The 23,401-nt window shown below is 34.7% G+C and overlaps 1 protein-coding gene across 1 annotated transcript; it reads right to left on the bottom strand.

The window, feature by feature from the left end:
• Positions 1-8,251: 8,251 nt before the first annotated feature.
• On the bottom strand, positions 8,252-11,010 carry LOC142521653 (small ribosomal subunit protein uS2-like). The gene is made up of 5 exons (XM_075624771.1): positions 10,758-11,010; positions 9,809-10,071; positions 9,500-9,700; positions 8,924-9,125; positions 8,252-8,531 (listed from the first exon to the last, which is right to left on the bottom strand). Exons 1-5 carry the CDS (start codon positions 10,888-10,890, stop codon positions 8,449-8,451), a joined length of 882 nt encoding a protein of 293 aa, XP_075480886.1. The 5' UTR covers positions 10,891-11,010; the 3' UTR covers positions 8,252-8,448.
• Between the last annotated feature and the right edge of the window lie 12,391 nt (positions 11,011-23,401).

Raw genomic sequence — 23,401 nt, 5'->3', positions numbered from 1 at the left:
AGAAAACGAACGGCAAAAATTGTTCTTATCTTCCCACCGCTCTCGCGCTCGGGCGGTAGAATTCTCGCGCCCGAGCGCGAGACATTCTGCCCCGAGTGTGAGTTGTGCCGCGCTCGGGCGGTCAAATATTACCGCTCGGGCGCGGAGTGTTCTGTCCGAACACAAATTTTACATACCCTGGCGCTCGGGCGGTCATTTTCTACCGCCCGGGCGCCACACGTTCTGTACAAATATAAATTTTTGTACTATATTGGAGTCCGGCTTTTCCACTCGAGCTCTTACAACGTCAATTCATATTCAATATTCATTTTCTCAATTTCATTGTCATAATATACATCAATTACATAATCACATAACAATTTCATGAATTATCGATAATCATATAAGATTTACGATAATACGATACACGGTCCTTACATCAACCAACTCCCATGTGTGGTTGTACATGATGGAATCTATTTCATTTTTGATTGCTTCTTTCCAGAAAGGAGTTTCTGGATTTGATAGAGTCTCTTGAAGAGTTCTTGGTTCATTATCTAACATGTACATTAGAAAATCGGGACCAAATGACTTTTCAATCTTTGCTCTCTTACTACGCCTCACATCTTCATTGCCTTGAAAAGTTGCAATCGTAGTTTCATAAGGTTTTTTGTTTAGATGGGATTCTTTACTTTCTTCACAAAGAAACAAATTTTCAAAGAATACAGCGTTCCTTGATTCAATTATCGTTCCCTCATTTATATCAGGAATTTCATATTTTTGCACTAAGAAGCGATATGCACTACTATTAGTTGCATATCCAATGAAGATGAAGTAAATTGTTTTAGGCCCAATCTTAACTTGTTTTGGCTTTGGTATTTCTACTTTAGCCAAACACCCCCACACTTTGAGGTATTTGTAAGATGGTTTACGTTTTTTCCATTTCTCATATGGAGTCTCATTGTTTCCTTTGAGTGGTATTTTATTGAGAATGTAGTTCGTTGAGATAATCGCTTCCCCTCACAAGTTTTGAGGTAAGCCTGAGTTTATCAACAACGCATTCATCATCTCCTTAAGAGTATGATTCTTGCATTTTTCTACTCCGTTTGATTGAGGTGAGTATGGGGCTGTAGTTTGATGAATTATGCCAGTTGTTGTGCAAAATTCTTCAAATGGAGTAACATACTCTCCACCTCGATCACTTCTTATCATTTTGATTTTTGAACTGAGTTGATTCTCGACTTCATTCTTATAAACTTTGAATGTTTCTATAGCTTCATCTTTGCTTTTCAATAAATAGATATAGCAAAACCTTGTGCAGCCATCAATGAATGTTACGAAATACTTTTTGCCACCTCGAGTTCGAACATATTTTAAATCACATATATCAGTATGGATTAACTCAAGCGGCGTAATACTTCTTGTTACCGAATGGAAAAGGACATTATCTTTTTTGCTTCAACACATATCTCACACTTGTGTTGTGGATCCTTTTTAAATGTAGGTATTACATTTTGGTTTGCAAGTCTTTGCAACGTGTTAAAGTTAACATGTCCCAATCTTTCATGCCATAAATTTGAACTTTCAATCAAGTACGTAGAATTTAAAACTTTATTCTTCGCCTCTTGGCGGATAACATTCATTACATTCATCTTAAAGAGACCATTATCTTGGTATCCTTTGCCTATAAAGCACCACTCTTGGTTAAAACAAATTTGTCTGATTCGAACACAAGCCTAAAACCGGTCTTACTCAACAAAGAACCAGAAACCAAGTTCTTCCGAATTTCCGGCACGTGCAGTACATTATTGAGCGTTACTTCTTTGTCCGAAGTCATCTTCAGCACTACTTTCCCAACTCCTACGACATCAGACGTTGTAGAGTTTCCCATAAACAGTTTCCTTTCACTGATGGGAGAGTAGGATGAAAACGTCTCCTTGTCGGCACAGATGTGGCTAGTAGATCTGGTGTCTATCCACCACTATCTTGGATTGTCCACCAAGTTGGCTTCAAATACAACAGCAGATAAATCAAATTGCGAAATATCAACTGGTACATACCGTTCTTCGACGACATTTGCTTGCCTTTGTTTCTGCTTTTTATTTTCTTTCTTTGGAAGACGACAATCTTTGGTCATGTGGTTTGGTTTGCCACAATTGAAGCAATCCCCTTTGAACTTCTTGGCTTTTCCTTTTTTCTTGTCATTGTACGGTCGCTTTCTTTTGTGACTCGTACTTGATTCTGCTAGATTTGTTTTAACATCAGTTTCCATCGCCCTTTTATATGTCTTGGGCTCAGAGTTTCGGTTGTTTTCCTCGATTCTAAGTCTCACGATTAGATCTTCGAGTTTCACCTCTTTGCGCTTGTGCTTGAGATAGTTTTTGAAGTCCTTCCACATAGGCGGCAACTTCTCGATGAGTGCTGCTACTTGGAAGGGCTCATTCAATAACATTCCCTCAGAAAGCAAGTCATGAAGAATGATATGAAATTCCTGCACTTGGCTAATCACGGTTTTGGAGTCGGTCATTTTGAAGTCCAGAAATTTTCCGACTACGAACTTCTTTATGCCTGCATCCTCCGTCTTTTATTTCTTCTCCAAGGAATCCCACAGTTCCTTTGCAGTCTTTACCGAACTATAGACACTATAAAGTGTGTCATCAATTCAATTGAGTATGTAATTTCTGCATAAGAAATCACTGTTCATATTCGAAATATAGGGACAGGAAAACGAGCTCGGAATGTTCAAATTCAAAAAGAAAACCGAGCTCGGCGGTGACCGGCGGCAGACACGACATCATTTGGTCGAAATCGCGCAGAAAGTGGCTGGAGTCGTCGGAAAGTAGTCGGAACTTTGTGAAACCTTATTTCCTGTAGCTAGGGCGAACCATAAACGACCAAATCATGAAGTTTTTCAGCTTTTCCGGCGAAGAGGGGCGATGGGTTTCCGACGATTTTCCGGAAGGCACGATTTAACCTAGCAAAAGTGGTATCGATGGAAAGATTAGGTCAAGAGATTTTTGAATCTACGGTTATTTTAAATTTTCTCCCATCAATGGAGGTAGTAAAGCCGGTCAAAGGTGACAGATTTTTTTTTGAGATTTTGTTTTTACGATGAGAGAGAATATGATTGAGGAAGATAATAAATTTTGTTTTTTATGGTATATGTGTGTTGATAGAAAACTTGGACTTTGTTTGTAATTTGATGTTTTCAAACGTATTTTCTCATTTTCAAACACAAAACTAACTTCTGATTTTCATTTTATTTTCACCTCTCAGCTTATTATAAATTTTTAATTTAACTTTTCTAAAATTTATATAACAATTTTTCAGCTTTTCCGGCGAAGAGGGGCAATGGGTTTCCGACAGTTTTCCGGAAGGCACGATTTAACCTAGAAAAAGTGGTATCGATGGAAAGATTAGGTCAAGAGATTTCTGAATCTATGGTTATTTTAAATTTCGATGTAGTGAAGCCGGTCAAAGGTGACGGATTTTTTTTTGAGATTTTGTTTTTACGAGGAGAGAGAATATGATTGAGGAATATAATAAATTTTATTTTTTATGGTAAATGTGTGTTGATAGGAAACTTGGACTTTGTTTGTAATTTGATGTTTTCAAACGTATTTTCTCATTTTCAAACACAAAACTAACTTCTGATTTTCATTTTATTTTTACCTCTCAGCTTATTATAAATTTTTAATTAACTTTTCTTCCCTTCCAAAAATTTATATAACAATTTTTCAGCTTTTCCGGCGAAGAGGGGCGATGGGTTTCCAACGGTTTTCCGGAAGACACGATTTAACCTAGCAAAAGTGGTATCGATGGAAAGATTAGGTCAAGAGATTGCTGAATCTATGGTTATTTTAAATTTTCTCCCATCCGTGGAGGTAGTAAAACCGGTCAAAGGTGACGGATTTTTTTTGAGATTTTGTTTTTACGAGGAGAGAGAATATGATTGAAGAAGATAATAAATTTTATTTTTTATGGTATATGTGTGTTGATAGGAAACTTGGACTTTGTTTGTAATTTGATGTTTTTAAACGTATTTTCTCATTTTCAAACACAAAACTAACTTCTGATTTTCATTTTATTTTCACCTCTCGGCTTATTATAAATTTTTAATTTAACTTTTCTCCCCTTCCAAAAATTTATATAACAATATATATTATAGTTTAAAATTTATAAATACCAAATATAATATTAAAAAATAAAATTCCAAACGAATTACTAACTTTTATGGTTTAAATGTTCCACTACCGAATTATATATGTTGTTGAGCAACAGTTATCAAAACATGATGTTTTGACCAGCTATCGGTTAGTGCATTTTAAAATATACGATTCACAGCTATCGGTCATAGCTTTTGATAAGTTGACAAAAACTTCAATATTGCATGAGTGTAATTATTGAGAGATGTCTACTATGAAATTGATTGGCACGTGGCAAGTGTCCGATCGTAGACTATATGTCACTTCCTATATGTTTAAAAAAAAACGCGTTAAAAAAATTAAACCTCCAAAAACACCAAAAACATAGGCAAACAAAGCATCTTTTTGTAACCCAATTCGAGGACTGAAAGGTTAATTGTAAGATTTAATTACATACACCTTTATTTTGAGTTTTGACACATATAATGCAAAATATACCAATTTTGATGTTATATTATTATTCTCCCCATTTACAAAAACACCAAATTACTCGTAATTGAAAAATGATCAGTATCGCTTAATAGATGAAACTATGTTTGTTGTCAAGCTACAAAATATAATATTCTATGAACCAGGTATTTTGTTTTCTAATTATATTCAACAACTTTTTTAAAAAAATGGTTGATCGGGTCTATTTTCCTAAATATCTATCATGAACAAGGGTAAATTCGATCGAATACTGGGGGCATTTTTAATGTTTTATATTGAATTTCATCCAAGAAAAATGAAGACTTAGGGAGTGCAAAAGACATAATTTTCAAACCAATCATAAAAGAATAGAGCAATAACAACAGTTCATAGGACCACTTTTGTGAAAACCGATGTTAAAAATATTCAGTATGAGCAATTTTTCAGAATACTACTAATAATTATATTAACAAGAGAAATTTGTAGCAAAAATTTATACGAAAAGTTCGAAATGTATTCAATAGGTATAATTTCAAATTAATCCTAAAATAGAGCCGCAAAAGCGGTTCATAGCACCAATTTTGAGAAAATCGCTGCTAAAAATATATAATATGAGCTGTTTACAAAATTCTCTTACTAGTTATATAAGCAAGAGCAGTTTGACTAGCGGTTTATAAAATAAAAGTTAAAAAGTATTCAATAGATATATTTTCAAAACAATCCTAAAAAGTAGAGCAATAAAAGCGGTCCACGACGATGTTTTTTTGAAAACCGTTGTTACGTGTCTTCAATATGAGCAGTTTCTGGAATGCTTCTAATAGTTATATCAATAAGAGCAATTTATAAAAGCGTTTTATATGATCAATACTAAATGTATTTAATAGGTACAATTTCTAAACCCATCCTAAAAAAATAGAGCAATAAAAGTGGGCAACGACACCAATTCTGTGAAAACCGTGGTTACATGTTTTCAATATGAGCAGTTTTCGGAATGCTCATAATAGTAATAATAATAAGAGCAATTTATAGAAGTGTTTTATACTACCAATACTAAAAGTATTCAATAGGTACAAATTCTAAAACTATCCTAAAAAAATAGAGCAATAAAAGCGGTCCACGACACAAGTTCCGTGAAAATCGTTGTTACATGTCTTCAATATGAGCAATTTCTGGAATGCTCTTAATAGTTATATCAATAAGAGCAATGTATAGAAACGGTTTATACGACCAAGACTAAATGTATTTAATAGGTATAATTTTCAAATCAATCCAAAAAAATAGAACTACAAGGGCGGTCCACAACACCGGTTTTGTGAAACCGCTGGTAAAAATATTCAATTAGAGTAGTTTCCAGAATGGTCCTAATAGCTAAATCAATAGGAGCAATTTATAGCGGCGGTTGATACAAATCGGTACTAAAAATTGCGCAACTAAAGCGGTTATGCGACCACTCCTAAAAGTAAGGAAATAGAAACGGTTTAAGTAAAACCGATTTTGTTGTTCAGTTTGCACGAGCGGTTTTAGAAGTGCTCCTCAAAAACCGCTTCTAGAAACACTTTTTTTTGTAGTGAATATGGTTAGATGACAGCCAAACTTACTCTTCCAGGGAGTGATCTTTCACCAAGTGACAGAAGTAGATGAGTAAATTCAGCCAGATTCTGCCAGTTGCTGATGTAGTCGAGCTAGTGACATGCTGGCAGTGTCTACTTTCCTTCTTTAAACTTCAAGGCATTCCTGTTCAAGTTCAAGTAAAATCTTTTACCTGATATTGTGATCTTCCCCAACTTCATCCCATATCATCTGCATGGAGTGGTTAATAATCCATCAATAATCACCATTTAAATAAATGGAAATTATACAGGTGATTAAAAACTTGCCTCTAATTCTTGTAGTAAATATCCACAACATGTCTCCAGCAGTGCCGAACTTCCTGTTCCATTGCACTTTTGGAACGACCCCATGTGAAAAGTTTAGTTCAACTCATAAACAGAAATGATGTTTACATATAAGAAAAGTGTATTCTTTAGCTACCAAGTTGAATCATGTGTATTCTAGAGGAGTTTATATAAAGTGAAGCAGAGATATATCATAATAAGGTGTTGCGGGTGGGGGTTTGGGTATACATATTTACTTGAACTATAAGGCTTCACTGGTGGGTCACAGTGGAACTTTTGTTGCAAGAGTTTCCTCGCTTGTGATCAAGTTTTCTTCTCTTCTTTTTCTCCATGAAGTTTATTTGAAGGGACCAACGTGTTTTGGTAATAAACGTGTCAATGTTACCGGATTAAATTATGTTTTTGTTGTATGTTTGGATAGAAAAGCGCGTAGAATTGGGGTTTATTTCATCCTACCCATGTGGGCATTGCCCCCATGATAGGATGGATGGCCAAGATTTGCCCATACATATATAGGACCCACTTTTTTTTTTGAAATTGTACGTGTGACAAGATCTTACACGTTGAAATGAAGTGTGGGTAGTGCCCACATAGGTAGGATCTCATTAAGACTGTTATTATTTTACTTGGAGATGACTGATCCACATCTCTTACTATACATGCTTTTTAACATGCAGATTTGATGAATTTGTGTTCAGATTATCATATAAAACATGAAAGTTGTTAAATATTCATATACTGAAGCTTCTTTTTCCCTCTTTGATGCTTTAATCATAACTGGATTCTCAAGTAAGCTAGCCGGTAAGAAAAAAAGGTTGGATGTCTTGTGGCATGCGCCAGCTTCTTGCTCACTGACAAATTGAAGGATGATATTTGTGTAAAATTTGATGCTGGCCTGAGGCAGATCCGAGGGTCCAAAATTGTTTAAGCATATGGCGCGGGGATTTGGACCCTTGGATCTAACCAAACCAACATCAAATTAGCATCTTTCATATTCTGTAATCACGAACTCAATATATTATCTGGCATTTCGTTACGTTTTAGTGATTTTTTTTTTTGCATCATCACAAGAAGATCAGTGATGCCTTTATCTGTAAGCTGATCTTCCGCCTTTCTTTAATGCTTTAATGGGTACAAACTACTCTCGAACGCTCTTCATGCCAAACTAATGGTTCACATTTATTTCTTTTAATGGTTTGGCTGGTACCGTTCGGATATGTATATCTCTGGACTGGAAGCTGGATACCCAGCCAGAAATGATCATAACGTACCAATTCTATTTCGTTAAAGAAGAGGGAAAAATAGTAAACTTCATGAGAGCAAAGATGGAATCACCACAAGTAGTAGTTAGGTACTTACACTCTTCGCATGCCTTGGTTTCTTCACAAGTCATAACAATACCAACGAAATAATGAGCTTCTCGAAATCAAGAAAAATGTGGGGTTTTTAGCAACCACTTAGCCTAAAGCCTGACTGGAAGAATGTTACGAGATTTTATTCACCAAATGAGAGATGTCGCACACGAGACGTATGAGAATTGATACAGTTCACAGTTGCACACGCCAATCTCGTATTCTCTCCCTCTGATGACTTTAAACTAACAAAATTTCGAATATTAAGTGCTTGAAACGCCCGCCTGTGCTGGGCTCTAGAGAAATGATGGTTCAGTGAAAACAAATTCTTGGCACAACTCAAAGTCCATTCTCTAGCACGCAGCTCTGTATTACGCCCTCCCCCCAAGACAATCTCTATTTTACAGTCGAATTCAAAGAGACGTTCTTGGCTAAATTAAAACTATCAAACTTGTAGTAATCCAAACTCTTCACAATTACTGCTACAAAATTCCAGTAGTAATGAGATCACACGACAATGAAAGCTCAACACGGGAAAGCATCTACACTATTGAATGGAAAAAGGAAAGCACCAATTAAAACAAGATCATTTCAGCCATAGTCTTTCTTCTATTCCCAGCCACTTGGGGCTACAACATCAACAGCAGGAGGTTGCATTGCTGGGGGGGCAGCTACGTCCCATCCATCCGCACCTACACATACAAATAGAAATAGCTTTTCAAATAAATATAGTTTTAATAAATAAAAAGCAAACAAGGCTTAAATTTTGGTGGGGGAGCGGAGCGGATGACTGATTAATCAGCACAAGAGAGAGCTTGATTACCCAAAGCTGATTAATTACCATCTGTGGCGATCATGTCAAATCAACAGTATAAACAATATGGTGAGTGCAATTGTTTTTCATTGTTCGGATGCAATGTTGAGGAATAGCAAGTTTTGCCTCTAAAGCTCATATATGAGCCATGAATTAAATCTCTACAGGGAAAGTTGCATTTCAAGTCATCAATTGGAACAAATCAAAATCAAGTATGAAACTAGACTGGCGAGATATCACCACTTCTATAATTAAGAAAAAAACACTAACCCCCATCACCAGTCCATCCACTAGCAACAGGTGGTACAGCAGCACCCATGTCAGGAGCCCATTGAGCATCTGGTATCTGGCCAGTGGACCAATCTGGGGCCAGTGCAGCAGCAGAATAATCAGTATAATCAGGGAGTGCGGGAACTTCCTCTTCTTGTTGTTCCTTAGACTCCTCAGGCTCCCTGTAGAAAAATAGATCAACCTGCCAGCAAAAATAAATTAAAAATGAGATGGCCTGCGATAAAAAAACCGAACAAATATCCTCCGCCGCCTTTAATTTCATGCGCAAGTTTCTGAGTGTAGGACTCAACCAGACACTATAAAGTCACTCAAACTCATAATACAAAAGCTTCATCGATTAAATGTCGCAAAAGTAAACTACAGCGACTGTGCAAGTAAACAAAACATATAATCATACTTTGACGATCACTTCAAATCTGTTACAGAAAACCACAAATGTTTCATGAAATCAATTGTAAAATAAGACATGTAGTCCATAAATAATGCTTATGCAAGTGCAATATTTGCCCAAGAAGAGAATTGCTATATGACAAAAATTGAAGAAAATCATCTTACCATGACAGCGTCCCACTTGTGACCAGGAGCAACGACACCACGCATCTGCAGAACCATCCTGGCCAAGAGCCAGAAAAGACAACCTATGCTGTGCTTCCCCTTGTTATTGGCAGGGATACCAATATCAACATGGCGCATTGGGGAATCAGTGTCACAGAAAGCAATGGTTGGGATGTTATAAAGAGCAGCTTCTTTAATAGGCTGCAAAAGTAGAAGTGTCAAAATAGTACAGAATTTTACAACCCCCTCAATTTAACGATATGAAAACCAAGAAAGCAATGCACAATCTATTTGCTTAAAATTAGAGACCTGGTGATCAGTTCTTGGGTCTGTTAGAATGAGAAGTCTGGGTTCGCTGAATGATGTTTGAAGTTGATTGGTAAATGTCCCAGGCGTGTGGCGACCAGCAATTGCATGAGCTCCAGTATATTGTGCAAACTTCAAAACAGCTCTCTGACCATATGGTCTGGCAGACTGAACGATTATGTCCTGAGGATTCTCAATAGCAACAATAACCCTTGCAGCCAACTGAAGCTTCTCCCATGTTTTCCCAATGTTAATGATATAAATTCCTGAAATTTTAAAAAATTTAAAACAAATTCAAAACCATAAGAACCAAAAACCATGCAACAGTAGCACACCGAAAAACTTAGTACACAGAAACATAAAGTAGAAACTAGTAACTGAATAGTATTCAGTCAGTGATTGTTTCCCCGGCAACGTACTTTACAATCAAATAAGAAGTAAAATGCTGCAAATGAAGCAAATTGGCCTGTGATTGTTTCGATGATATATACCACTTAATTTCAGCTGATTAGAACAAAAAGAACATAACGTTTTTTCATTTCGAACATGCTCATTCTGTCATTCCAGTTCCAGGATGAGCAAAATTTAGGCATTTTTTGTCGTTTACTTATTCCAAATTTGTCATGATTACTGTCTTGAATGCATAAATTCAACATCAACATAAATTTAAGCCAAATCTACGGTTTCCCTGCCGTCAGATTCAAAATCTAAGACATCATAGGCAAGGGTATCATCATCACTATCGATTCTGCTTATAGAAGCGTTAAAAAATAAGAAAAAGCTTTAACAAAGACAATTAAAAACAGCAAATTTAAGTTTCAAACATTTGGGTTGAGAAAATCAATGCATAAACTAAAAGGGATATCACGTGTGGCAACCGCAACACAATTTCTCATCAAAATAGATTTCAACAATCAGATTCACTCTAACAAATTGGTGCGAGTATATTTACCGTCATTGCGGCGCTTGAAAACGTATCGCTCCATCTGAAAGTCACAATTTTTGGTGCCGAGGTGGACTTCAGCAGCCAACATCATCTGTATGTCGGCCTCCTTCGCCGAAAGGGTCCTAGCCGGAGCTGCCATTTCCCTCAAGTTTCTCGCCTTTCCACCGGGTTGAGCTACGGTTTCAAGGAGGCGACGATGCAAAGGTGCTGGTAGATGGAGAAGACGATCTTATATTTACATATATATATGTCCCTGTTTTCGACGAAACCCTAGAAAATCATCTCAAAGGCCAATACCAATGGTCCTTTTTTGTTCGGGTCCTATAGCAAAATTTGGCTTTAACTTGATCCACTTTTTAAGCTCAATATAACAAAATTCATGCTCCAATCTATATCTATACCTGTATTTATATCTATATAAAAGCAGAGTTGTCCGCAATATTTAGTAAGTTCACGTCAAAAATTTTATTAAATAAAGAAATCTATATATATATATATATAAATTGAGTTGTCTTTTCAAAGTTTCTTTTTGAAGTTTACATATCTATTGAATAACACAATTTGAAATATCTGATAATTGATAATTAATATGTAATTAATTAAAGTATGAAAATTAATAAAATTGTCGTAAAACATATCAAATTCTTTTTCAAATTTCAGTTTTAAAATTGAATTTCTTGAAAATATAAATAAAATTGTCGTAAAACATATCAAATTCTTTTTCAAATTTCAGTTTTAAAATTGAATTTCTTGAAAATATACTTTTAATTTAAAATTTAAATCTAAGTATCTTGAAAAAATAAATAACATTCAAATATTTGACATCGGTTCCATCACATGATTTAATATATTGGTTTCATCACACGGTTCATACCAACTAGATTGTGCTGAATATAATTTGATTAAAAAAAATTAATTTTTAAAATGATAATTCTAAAAAGAGAAATATATATCATTAATCTCGAAATAGGTGAACAGCAATAAATGATTTAAAACAATTAATTATATGCGATTTTTATTGATATTTTTGTAATAAAGAAATATATATTTTCTTTTAAAAAAATTCAAATGTGAATTGGAGAAATTTGAAATTATAAAATTCAATTATTGTTTGAATTGATTATATCAATACCTTTATTAGTTTAAATTTGAATTTAATTTATTTTTATATCAATTTAAATACAATTTATGAATTATGTATTTTTTATGTTCTTTATTCAGATTGAAACTGAACTCAATTGAAAACATAAACTATTTTTAAATCATTCAAAAATACATTTAGCGTTTAGATTCTGATTAGTTCATTGATACGATCTACCAGCATATGGAAACTACAGAAATTCAAGTTTAAAATGTATTTTTCATTATCAAAATTTTATTATTGTTTTTTCCATGCATTTTATTTTTGATTTAAGAGTATTATTTATATTTTCTTTATTTTATATGGTTCACAAACACACACATTATATAAACAAAGTTTTTTTCATATCTGGAAAGTTTTTCGTCAAAAATAATATGTTATAAAAAATTATCATTATTAATATATTCACATATCGCATTAATATTTGAAACAAATAAGAAATAAATATGCAATTAAATCTGAATTGTTAGCAAATAATTTTTTAAAATTCAAATTTAAATTTGATGTTTTTGAAATTATAAACTACATTTAAGTATCTGCATTGATTATATCATTCTATTTAATTTCGATTATGGTTTTAGGTTGTTTGTTACTTTTATAGAATTTATGTTTACTACTCTCTGTAATAATAAATAAAATATAAAAACTTTTATATAATATTATGTTTTTCAATTTTTTAAAAAAAGTGTCACTAAATTGTTGTTATTATGTTATGTACAAAATTTTAAAATACGAAATTTAATATAAATATTTTTAACATGTCCAAAAAATAATTACTTTTTAAATCAAATTTTATTCATATATAAATTACAAAAAATTAAATTTTTTTTTGAAAATGTTTATTTATTCTTTAAAATTTTGATAAACAAAATAATATAATTTTTTAAATATTTTTATATTATTTTTATTTATAGCTCTTCCACTTAACTAAGATAATAAGTCAATTTAACGACAAAATATTGTATCATTATTTGAGCGTTATTTCAAATGACTTTATTATTTTGATATAATAATTTTTTATAATAATATTTAAAATTTAAATATATTCATTATATTAAATCAATAATTTTAAATTATTATTCAAACACTAATACTTACTAATTTTAATCATTAAATATATATAACACTGCGTGCATCGCACGAGTGAAATACTAGTATACATAATTCACCAGTTTAGGATTAAAATAACCCATGTTGAAACCATGTATACAGACGTATAAATGGTTCAAGAATATTCTTGAACATATATGTGTTTTTTTATATCAAATTTTTTAAAAATTAATTTTAAAAATATTGTGGCTGAAAAACGCTACTAGTAGTTGTGGACCCTTCAATTTTGCGGACGCTGCAGCTTTTATGACAAGACACGCTAAAATTTGAAAGTTTGTGGACTTCAATTATTCGAAAATCCTCTAGGTTGGCCATAAATAACGTTCAAGATCATGTTCAATACTTGTATTTGAGGAGTGAAATGTTCAAACAGAAAACAAGTGTTACAACATCTGGCACAAAACCTCCAGCAGATCTTATGTATCATCTTCCACTGTTTTTTCCTTTGAGATCTGAAAAATCGTAAAAAAAAAACATTAATGAATTCCATAATCGTCATAGTTCTTAAATTGAACATTCGATAGACACATCTATTTGTGGAGTATCGAAGAAACAAGCACTAATCGCTCTTGGAATCAAACTTGGACGTTTGATCTCTATCATTTAAAACATATAATATATATGCATCCAAACACATAAAAATATTTAAAATTTGGTCTATTTTTCATGATTATCTCATAAGATGTCATAGTAAAACTATTTCTCAAATATACGCGATTAGAAATATGACATGCCGCATTTAGGGCATCTGTCCAAAAATGTTTTGAGATATTTTTTGAACTCGGCATCACCCTAGCCATTTCATGCAGGGTGCGACTTTTTTGTTCGACAATATCATTTTGTTGGGGAGCCTTTTGGGGCAGAGAACTCGTGAGTTATACACTTCTTATCACACAACGAAGAAAACAAAGAGTTCTCGAATTCTTTACCATGATCGGTTCTAATTTTTTCTTACCTTCAAATTATGCAGGTTAATAATATTTGCAAGTAAAATTTTAAAAACAATGAAAGTGTCTGATTTTTCCTTAAGGAAACTTATCCATGTGAACCATGAAAAATTATCGACACAAACAAAAAAAACTTTTTACCTCCATAGATTTCCACTTCCATTGGACCCATAAGATTCATATATATTAACTAAGGCAACGTGTTGTACTAAAGTGTTGCAACATAGGGTGTAACACCCGAGTTTGATTATCCTTTTGACAAGCTCCGCAAACATACAATACTCTTGAGGATAAATTGGGCATACCTTGCACAGCACCATACTTACTGAGGTTCTTCAATGTCTTGAAGTTTGTATGACCCAATTTTTGATGTCTTAGATCAAATTCACTCTCTTTCACATGTTTGCAGATAAGTTCATCTCCTAATTGGCAGCAATTATCTACAGATCATGTCCTGACATAACACATGTATTATTCTTATCAAAAAGCTTCACAAGAACTTTTTTCGAACTTAATATGTAAATCATCATCTTACAATTGACTAATGCTTATTAAGTTTGAATTAAGTCCATCGACATGAAGCACATTGTGAAGCTTGAGGAGTCTTCTACATTCAGTGTTCATTTTCCAACTATCATTCATTTGCACCACCTCAATAGGTCACTCTTCCAATTTTCTGTTCAACATAGTCTGTGAGATAATATCTTGAACATGTCATGTGGCATGAGCTTCAACTATCAAAATAAAAGAGATTTGAAATATTAGTTCTCAAATAAGTATAAATAACATGACAATTAATTTTATCCTTTGATACCCAAACTTTATTCATTGAAGTTCGTTTGTTGGAGGTGTTGCAGTAGTTGTTGGGGACACGTTGTGAAACATTCGATTAGCTTCCCAGTACATGTAATCTTGTCTCAGCTTAAAACAATATGGTTTGATATGACCAGATTTGAGACAGTAGTGATAAAGAAATTTGCGTCTCATTTGCTTCGGCTTATGAACAAGACCTTGCTTCTTTGATGGAAAGATTTTGGCCGTATGAATGACTGTAGTTGTACTTGATGTGTTACCTGCTTTTTCTCACAATTAAAGTTGGTTTTGATGATTTTTCAACTTCAAACACACTGTTTCTGAAACCTAGACCAGTCTTATCATCCATTCCCATAATTATTATAGAGTCAAGCTTGGATGTGCTTGTGTTAAATAACAAGAGTTTGAGTTGTTGTTTGAAGTTCGTCCTTGATTTTGCACAATTCCAAATCCTTCTTGCTTATGATTATATCAAGTTTGGCCACAATACACTTGAGCTCAGTGTTTTCCTTCGAGAAAGTTGTGTTCAACTTATTTATTTTGATATAGTCAGCATACAATTTCTCATACAATTTCTGTACGCTCTCCAGTATAATTTATCTGTCGTCAACTTCCAGTCATGACCACTTGATATTCCAAGAGTTGTAGAATCGAGACATACTTATTTTTGAGTGATGTTCATGTCAGCTGATTGCAACAACAGAGACAACATCCGGTTGATTAACTTGCAACCAACGTCTTTCTTGCATCTAGGGAAGTGTAACTTTCTTCTTGGTTAGCTTCTTGCTCTTCATCAGAATCCTCGTCACTTAAAAGAAAAATCCAGTCTTTTATTTTTGTGAAGCCTATTCACACATTCATTTGCATAATGTCCAAAACCAGTGCACTCTTTACGTTGCACAAAATCAAATATGTTAAGATCATATTGGTTCTTACCTGCATTCCTCTGTCAAAATTTTTGTTGGGTAGATGGAAGTCTTTGAATTTTTTCAAGAGCAGATAGATTTGAAACCTTATATTGTTGTCCAACCTTCTTTTTGTCTCTTATTCTTCTCAAGTAATTTCCAATTTTTTCATGATTAAATATATAGAGTCTTCACATATGTCCGACTCATTAACTTATTATGATAATTGAAGAAGATCATTATAGGAATTTTTAGAAACTTGGAAAGTAATAGTCTTACCTTTATTCTTCTTTTGTAAATCCATGTTCATCTTGAAAGTACGAAGAGAATTGATCAAGTCATCTAGTGCAAGCTGAGTTGTATCTCGTGCTTCATCAATTACACAAATCTTGATATTGAAACATTTTGGCAGAGATCTAAGCACTTTGTTAACTAGTCTTTCATTTGAAATTAGATCACCAAGGCTAAATGCTTCATTGACTATCTCTCTGAAACGATGACCAAACTCGTTGATTGTCTAAGTTTTTTCTATTCTCAAACTTTCAAATTTAGAGGTTAGCATCCTTAACTTCGTTTTTCATACACTGTCAGGTCCTTCACAATATTTTTGAAGGGTTTCCCATACTTCCTCAGCAGAAATACAATTAGTAATCAGGTTGAACAAGTTTATATCAACTGATGTGAAAATGACACTCAATATTTTTGAATTGTAGTTCGAATTTGGACTTACCAATTGCCCATTCATTTTATGATTAAGTAATCTCAAACATATGAATTATTTATTTTGTTTGTTCATCCTCTTGTACGACTTCTGGTAAATGTACAAATAAATTAGGTAAAAACTGGTGTGAGATGGTCTCACGAGTCGTATTTTATGAGACATATATCTTATTTGGGTCATCTATGAAAAATTATTACTTTTTATGCTAAGATTATAACTTTTTATTGTGAATATCGTCAGGGTTGATCCGTCTCACAGATAAAGATTCGTCAAACCGTCTCACAAGAAACATACTCAATAAATTATTTATAAGGATCATGTTCTATTACTACTTGATATCCCCTAACATAATTATTTGTCACATCAGTTATATTTTTTCCAAAGGTAAAACCAATGTATGAGCATAGTATAATATAAATAGATTTTCTTCTACCACCCTACATAAACAAAACCCTAATTTACTCTTCTCTCATTTTCTGTTTAACTTAAGTATAGGAGTGTCACACCGAGATTTTCTCCGATGCCCCTGTGTTCATGTTTTCATGTGATCGAGAGAAAATTTAGCGGCGATTGGACTACAAAGATCGGACAATTAGACCGGGCTAGATATTTTGGGAGTATCACTACTCAGATCGTTTAAAATGATGTTTGCTATTTTTTTAAATGAAAACTGCTCAAATTAACATGACGTTTTGATTGTTTTTCGAGAAAATAATAGTTATCCGTATCAAATTTTATTTTGTGAGCAGATTTCAAATAAAATAATTACTAGATTATTTAAAAATAAGGGTGACAATTGCAATTTGAAATGGTCGTTATTTGTCTTTATAATAAAGTATATAATTAAATAATGGAAAACAAACATTTTTTAAGAGAATTCCATGCACTTTAAAACTGTTACAAAGTGATTAATCTATTTTAGTGCTACAATAACTTTAAAATAACATAGTTATTTTGTCAGATATGAAATTTATCTTCAACTCGTCAACTCTAAGTTTAACTTTAAAATATTTAAAAGTGCATTGTTACAATAACTATAGCACATGTTTGATTCATATGAATTACAAAGAGTGCAAATTTCAGGAGAAGGATTGTTAGGGAGTTATAATTGTCTATGTTGAGAGAACGATTTTAATATGATATTTGAGTTGTTGTACAATTTAAAATTTTATAGTTACACCATCACCATTATGTCGGCAAACATTAAATGGGGTGGGGAAAAAATTATTAAAACGTATTTTGCAGGCTTGGAAAGTTGGCTAATAATTCAGACGGAATTTGAATACGCGTTTTTAACGCATATTCACACGGTCAAGAGGCTCTATAAATAGAGCTCCCCCCTTCATTCTGAAATTATCCCTTCTTCGAGTTTTCTCTCATCTTATAAGCATTTGAGTGCTTAGTTCTATAATATTTGTGAGGTGTTTTGTTCTCCTGTATTAAGAGAGTGTATGTTCTCTTTGGAAACACAGTGAGTGGGTTGTACACCACAAAATATTATAGTGAAATTTTTTTCATCTTGCCCGTGGTTTTTACCCTAATAATTTTTAGGGGTTTTCCACGTAAATCTCGGTGTCCAGTTTATTCTTTATTTTCGGAGTTTATTATCTCAAATTCCGCACGTAAGACCAACAAGTGGTATCAGAGCCTTGGTTTAAAATTTTTTAAAATTCTGAGTATGCTCTGTGGTTGCAGCCTAGACTGATCTTCCACATCAGAAAATATTTTTTGAGATTTTTTATTTAAGGCAGGATTATTTTGTCCGGTCTACTAAAATTGTTGTAGACATAATGGCGGGAAGGTACGAGATAACAAAGTTCAACGGAAGCAATTTTATGCTGTGGAAAATAAAGATACAAGCAGTTTTAAGAAAGGAGAATTGCTTGGCGGCTATTGGAGATAGACCCTGTGGAGATTACAGATGATGGAAAGTGGAACGAGATGAATGATAATGATGTTGCCAATTTACACTTGGCTATAGCTGATGAAGTTTTGTCAAGTATCTCTGAGATAAAAACAGCCAAAGTTATCTGGGATTCTCTGACAAAGATGTACGAGGTCAAGTCGCTACACAACATGATTTTCCTAAAGAGAAGGCTTTATACTCTTCAGATGGCGGAATCCTCATCGATGACCGACCATATCAACACATTAAATACTCTATTTGCCCAACTCACTTCCATGGGGCATAAAATAGGGGAAAATGAACGTGCGGAGCTTCTACTTCAAAGTCTACCAGATTCATACGATCAACTTATCATCAACATTACCAACAATATTCTTATGGGCTTTCTAAGATTCGACGATATCTTAACTGCGGTTCTCGGAGAAGAAAGCCGGCGCAAGAATAAGGAAGATAGGTTGGTAACCTCGAAGCAAGCAGAGGCTTTACCGATGATAAGAGGAAGATTCATGGACCGTGACTCCAGTGGGAGCCAAAGGCGAGGTAGATCAAAGTCGAGAAGTAAGAAGAAAAATATTTACTACTTTAAATGTGGCGGTAAAGGGCCCTTCAAGAGAGAGTGTACGAGTATCGAGAAAAGTTCTCAAGGAAATGTGGCCAGTACTTCAGGCCGTGGTGAAATATTATTCAGCGAAGCAGCAACAGTTGCAGAAAGCAGACACAAATTTTGTGACACATGGATTATGGATTCAGGAGCGACATGGCACATGACGTATCGGAGAGAATGGTTTGATCATTATGAACCAGTCTCAGGAGGATCTGTATTCATGGGAAATGATCATGCCTTGGAAATCGCTGGGGTCGGTACTATCAAAATTAAAATGTTTGATGACACCATTCGCACCATTCAGGAGCTACGACATGTGAAAGGATTGACGAAAAATCTTTTGTCCTTGGGGGAATTGGATGACATCGGGTGCAAAACTCGTATCGAGAACGGGATCATGAAAATTGTAAAGGGCGCGCTTGTGGTTATGAAAGCGGAAAAAGTTGCTGCAAATCTGTATGTACTATTGGGGGAAACACACAAAGAGGCAGAACTAGCTGTTGCATCAATTGGTTCAGGAGAAGAATTAACAGTGTTATGGCATAGAAAGCTCGGGCATATGTCAGAACGAGGGTTGAAAATTCTCTCAGAACGGAAGCTGCTGCCGGGACTTACAAAAGTGTCACTACCCTTTTGTGAACACTGTGTTATCAGTAAACAACACAAATTAAAGTTTGGCACTTCAACTGCCAGGAGCAAAAGCATATTGGAGCTGATTCATTCGGATGTTTGGCAAGCACCGGTATCCCTAGGAGGAGCGAGATACTTTGTCTCGTTTATTGATGATTTCTCTAGGAGATGTTGGGTGTATCCAATCAAGAAGAAATCAGATGTTTTCCAGATCTTCAAAGATTTCAAAGCGCGGATTGAACTTGATTCTGAAAAGAAAATCAAGTGTTTGAGGACCGACAATGGAGGAGAATATACCAGTGACGAATTTGATGCATATTGTCAACATGAGGGCATCAAAAGACAGTTTACGACGGCTTACACACCTCAACAGAATGGAGTGGCAGAGAGGATGAACAGAACCTTGTTGGATAGAACAAGAGCTATGTTGAGGACTGTAGGTCTAGAAAAGTCATTTTGGACAGAAGCAGTCAAAACCGCTTGTTATATTATCAATCGTTCTCCTTCAGTGGCGATTGATCTGAAGACTCCGATGGAGATGTGGACCGGAAAGCCGACAGATTATTCTCATTTGCATACATTTAGAAGTCCGATGTACGTTCTATACAATGAGCAAGAAAGATCGAAGTTGGATTCGAAATCCAGAAAATATATCTTCTTGGGATATGCTGATGGAGTAAAGGGGTTTCGCTTGTGGGATCCTACTGTTCACAAGCTTGTCATCAGCAGGGATGTTATCTTCGAGGAAGATAAAATAAAGGGAGACAAAGGCACATCGAATTCAGAAACTACTATTTTTCAGGTGAAAAATAAGACGGACGAAGGTCAAGTTTCTTGTGAAGCAGGTACCAGAGCACGAAGAACAAGAACATGTTGAGTCTGAGGTTTCCAATGTGAGACAGTCAACTCGAGACAGAAGACCACCAGGTTGGCTTTCAAATTATGTCACTGAAAGCAACATTGCATATTGTCTATTATCAGAGGATGGTGAGCCATCGAGTTTCCACGAGGCTACTCAAAGCTCGGATGTATCTTTGTGGATGATAGAAATGCAAGAAGAGTTAGAGGCATTAGACAAGAATAAAACTTGGGATCTTGTTACACTACCATGAGGGAGGAAAGCCATTGGAAACAGATGGGTCTATAAGATCAAGCGTGATGGCAATAACCAAGTGGAGCGGTATCGTGCTAGATTGGTGGTAAAAGGGTATGCTCAGAAAGAAGACATTGACTTCAATGAGATAGTTTCTCCTGTGGTTCGACTTATAACAGTCAGAGTAGTGTTGGCATTTTGTGCGGTGTTTGACCTACATCTAGAACAACTAGATGTGAAAACGACATTTCTTCATGGAGATCTTGAAGAAGAAATCTATATGCTCTAGCCAGAAGGTTTTGCGGAAATAAGCAAAGAGAACTTGGTTTGCAGGTTGAAGAAATCTCTGTACGATCTCAAACAGGCGCCGAGGTGTTGGTACAAGAGATTTGATTCCTATATCATGAGCCTTGGATACAACAGACTGAGTGCAGACCCTTGTATGTATTTCAAGAGGTCTGGTGATGATTATATCATTTTGCTGTTGTATGTGGACGGCATGTTGGTAGCAGGCCCCAACAAATATCAGGTCCAAGGATTGAAGGCACAGTTGGCTAGGGAATTTGATATGAAGGACTTGGGACCAGCAAACAAGATTCTAGGGATGCAAGTTCACCGAGACAGAATTAACAGAAAGATTTGGCTTTCTCAGAAAAATTATTTGAAGAAAGTCTTGCAACGCTTCAACATGCAAGATAGTAAGCCAATATCGACCCTTCTTCCTGTTAACTTCAAGTTATCCTCCGAGATGTGTCCTAGCAGTGAAGCGGAGGGGATGGAGATGTCTCGAGTACCGTATGCATCAGCAGTGGGAAGCCTGATGTTCGCCATGATCTGTATAAGACCGGACATTGCTCAAGCAGTGGGAGCAGTTAGTCGGTATATGGCGAATCCTGGAAGAGAGCATTTGAGCACTATTAAGAGGATCCTTAGATACATTAAGGGTACCTCGAATGCTGCATTATGTTATGGAGGATCAGATTTTACACTCAGGGACTTTGTCGATTCAGATTATGCAGGTGATCCTGATAAGAGGAAATCTACTACTGGTTATGTGTTTACACTTGTAGGGGGAGCATTAAGCTGGGTTTCAAAACTGCAGACAGTTGTGGCGTTATCTACAACAGAGGCAGAATACATGTCAGCTACTCAAGATTGCAAGGAGACAATATGGATCAAAAGGTTATTGGAGGAGATCAGGCACAAACAAGAAAATGTTTCTTTGTTTTGTGACAGTCAGAGTGCCTTGCACATCGCAAGGAATCCAGCCTTTCATTCCAGGACAAAACACATTGGAGTACAATTTCACTTTGTTCGAGAAGTAGCAGAAGAAGGAAGCGTGGATATGCAGAAGATCCATACAAAGGACAACATAGCTGATTTTCTGACCAAACCAGTGAACACTGATAAGTTTGAGTGGTGTAGATTCTCAAGTGGCCTAGCAGAGACGTAAGCAGCAGGTAATGGCAAGATTGAAAGGATGTGTGGAGATGTGTTTGATTCTCAATCAAATCTCCAAGTGGGAGAAATGTCGACAAACATCAAATGGGGTGGGGACAAAAATTATTAAAACGTTTTTTGCAGGCTTGGAAAGTTGGCAAATAATTCAGACGGAATTTGAATACGCGTTTTTAACGCATATTCACACGGTCAAAAGGCTCTATAAATAGAGCTCCCCCTTCATTCTGAAATTATCCATTCTTCGAGTTTTCTCTCATCTTATAAGCATTTGAGTGCTTAGTTCTATAATATTTGTGAGGTGTTTTATTCTCCTATATTAAGAGAGTGTATGTTTTCTTTGGAAACACAGTGAGTGAGTTGTACACCACAAAATATTATAGTGAAATTCTTTTCATCTTGCCCGTGGTTTTTACCCTAATAATTTTTAGGGGTTTTCCACGTAAATCTCGGTGTCCAGTTTATTTTTTATTTTCGGATTTTATTATCTCAAATTCCGCACGTGAGACCAACACATTATTTATATCTTTTAATAAAATGACGAGCGTTTAATTATATAGTCTCAATAAAAATATTTTTCAAGGTAACTCAATGGTAACAATAAAATTTTTTTGAGTGGTCATCTGTGAAACCTGAAAGAATAAAAAAATTGTACGAAGTAAGTTATTTATTTGGTTAGAAGCTTCTACATTTATCACTTGATTTTAAATTCAGCTCATAATTAATTTATTTAAGCATTATAAGCTTATAGCTCAATTCAAGCTAAATAATCTTAATCTTAAATGTATAAAAATATTTGATTTGTTTGTTGTATTTGGGGAAAATAATAAGGCAAAAACTTGTGTGAGACGGTCTCACGGGTCGTATTTTGTGAGACAGATCTCTTATTTGGGTAATCCATGAAAAAATATTACTTTTTATGCTAAAAGTATTAATTTTTATTGTGAATATCGCTAGGGTTGATATGTCTCACTGATAAAAATTCGTGAGATCATCTCATAAAATACCTACTCAAACAATAATCATGACTAAGAATTAATACTACAAGGGAGTGGAATTGCAACCTAGTTTTGATGGTCACGTGCATCATGTATTGATGAAGACACGTGATTTTTGGGACCTTATCCAAATTATTTATTTTTTAAAAAATATTTTATTATCTTACTTTTATAATATAATATTAAATAAAATTGAAAAGTACCCGCGTAATTAATCTTGCCATAAAAAATATTTATGTGAATTCAATACGTCGGCAGGGGCAAAACCGACATTTCGTTTGCCAATATTTATGACTTCGTGTGATCCGCTCGAAGCTAACAGAC

This window comes from Primulina tabacum, chromosome 13 (assembly GCF_025594145.1).
Source record: "Primulina tabacum isolate GXHZ01 chromosome 13, ASM2559414v2, whole genome shotgun sequence".
In the NCBI taxonomy this organism is placed as follows: domain Eukaryota; kingdom Viridiplantae; phylum Streptophyta; class Magnoliopsida; order Lamiales; family Gesneriaceae; genus Primulina; species Primulina tabacum.
The sequence above is the reverse complement of the archived record's forward strand: the minus strand, read 5'-3'. Positions and strand labels throughout refer to the sequence as shown.

What these genes read in the sequence shown, in the direction of transcription:
- LOC142521653 (XM_075624771.1), bottom strand. Translation starts at nt 10,890, where the DNA reads ATGGCAGCTCCGGCTAGGACCCTTTCGGCGAAGGAGGCCGACATACAG. An exon ending in ACCCAAGAACTGATCACCAG is followed by an intron (nt 9,701 to 9,808) that starts GTCTCTAATTTT and finishes CTACTTTTGCAG; the next exon opens with CCTATTAAAGAAGCTGCTCT. An exon ending in TGGATGGACTGGTGATGGGG is followed by an intron (nt 8,532 to 8,923) that starts GTTAGTGTTTTT and finishes TTGTATGTGTAG; the next exon opens with GTGCGGATGGATGGGACGTA.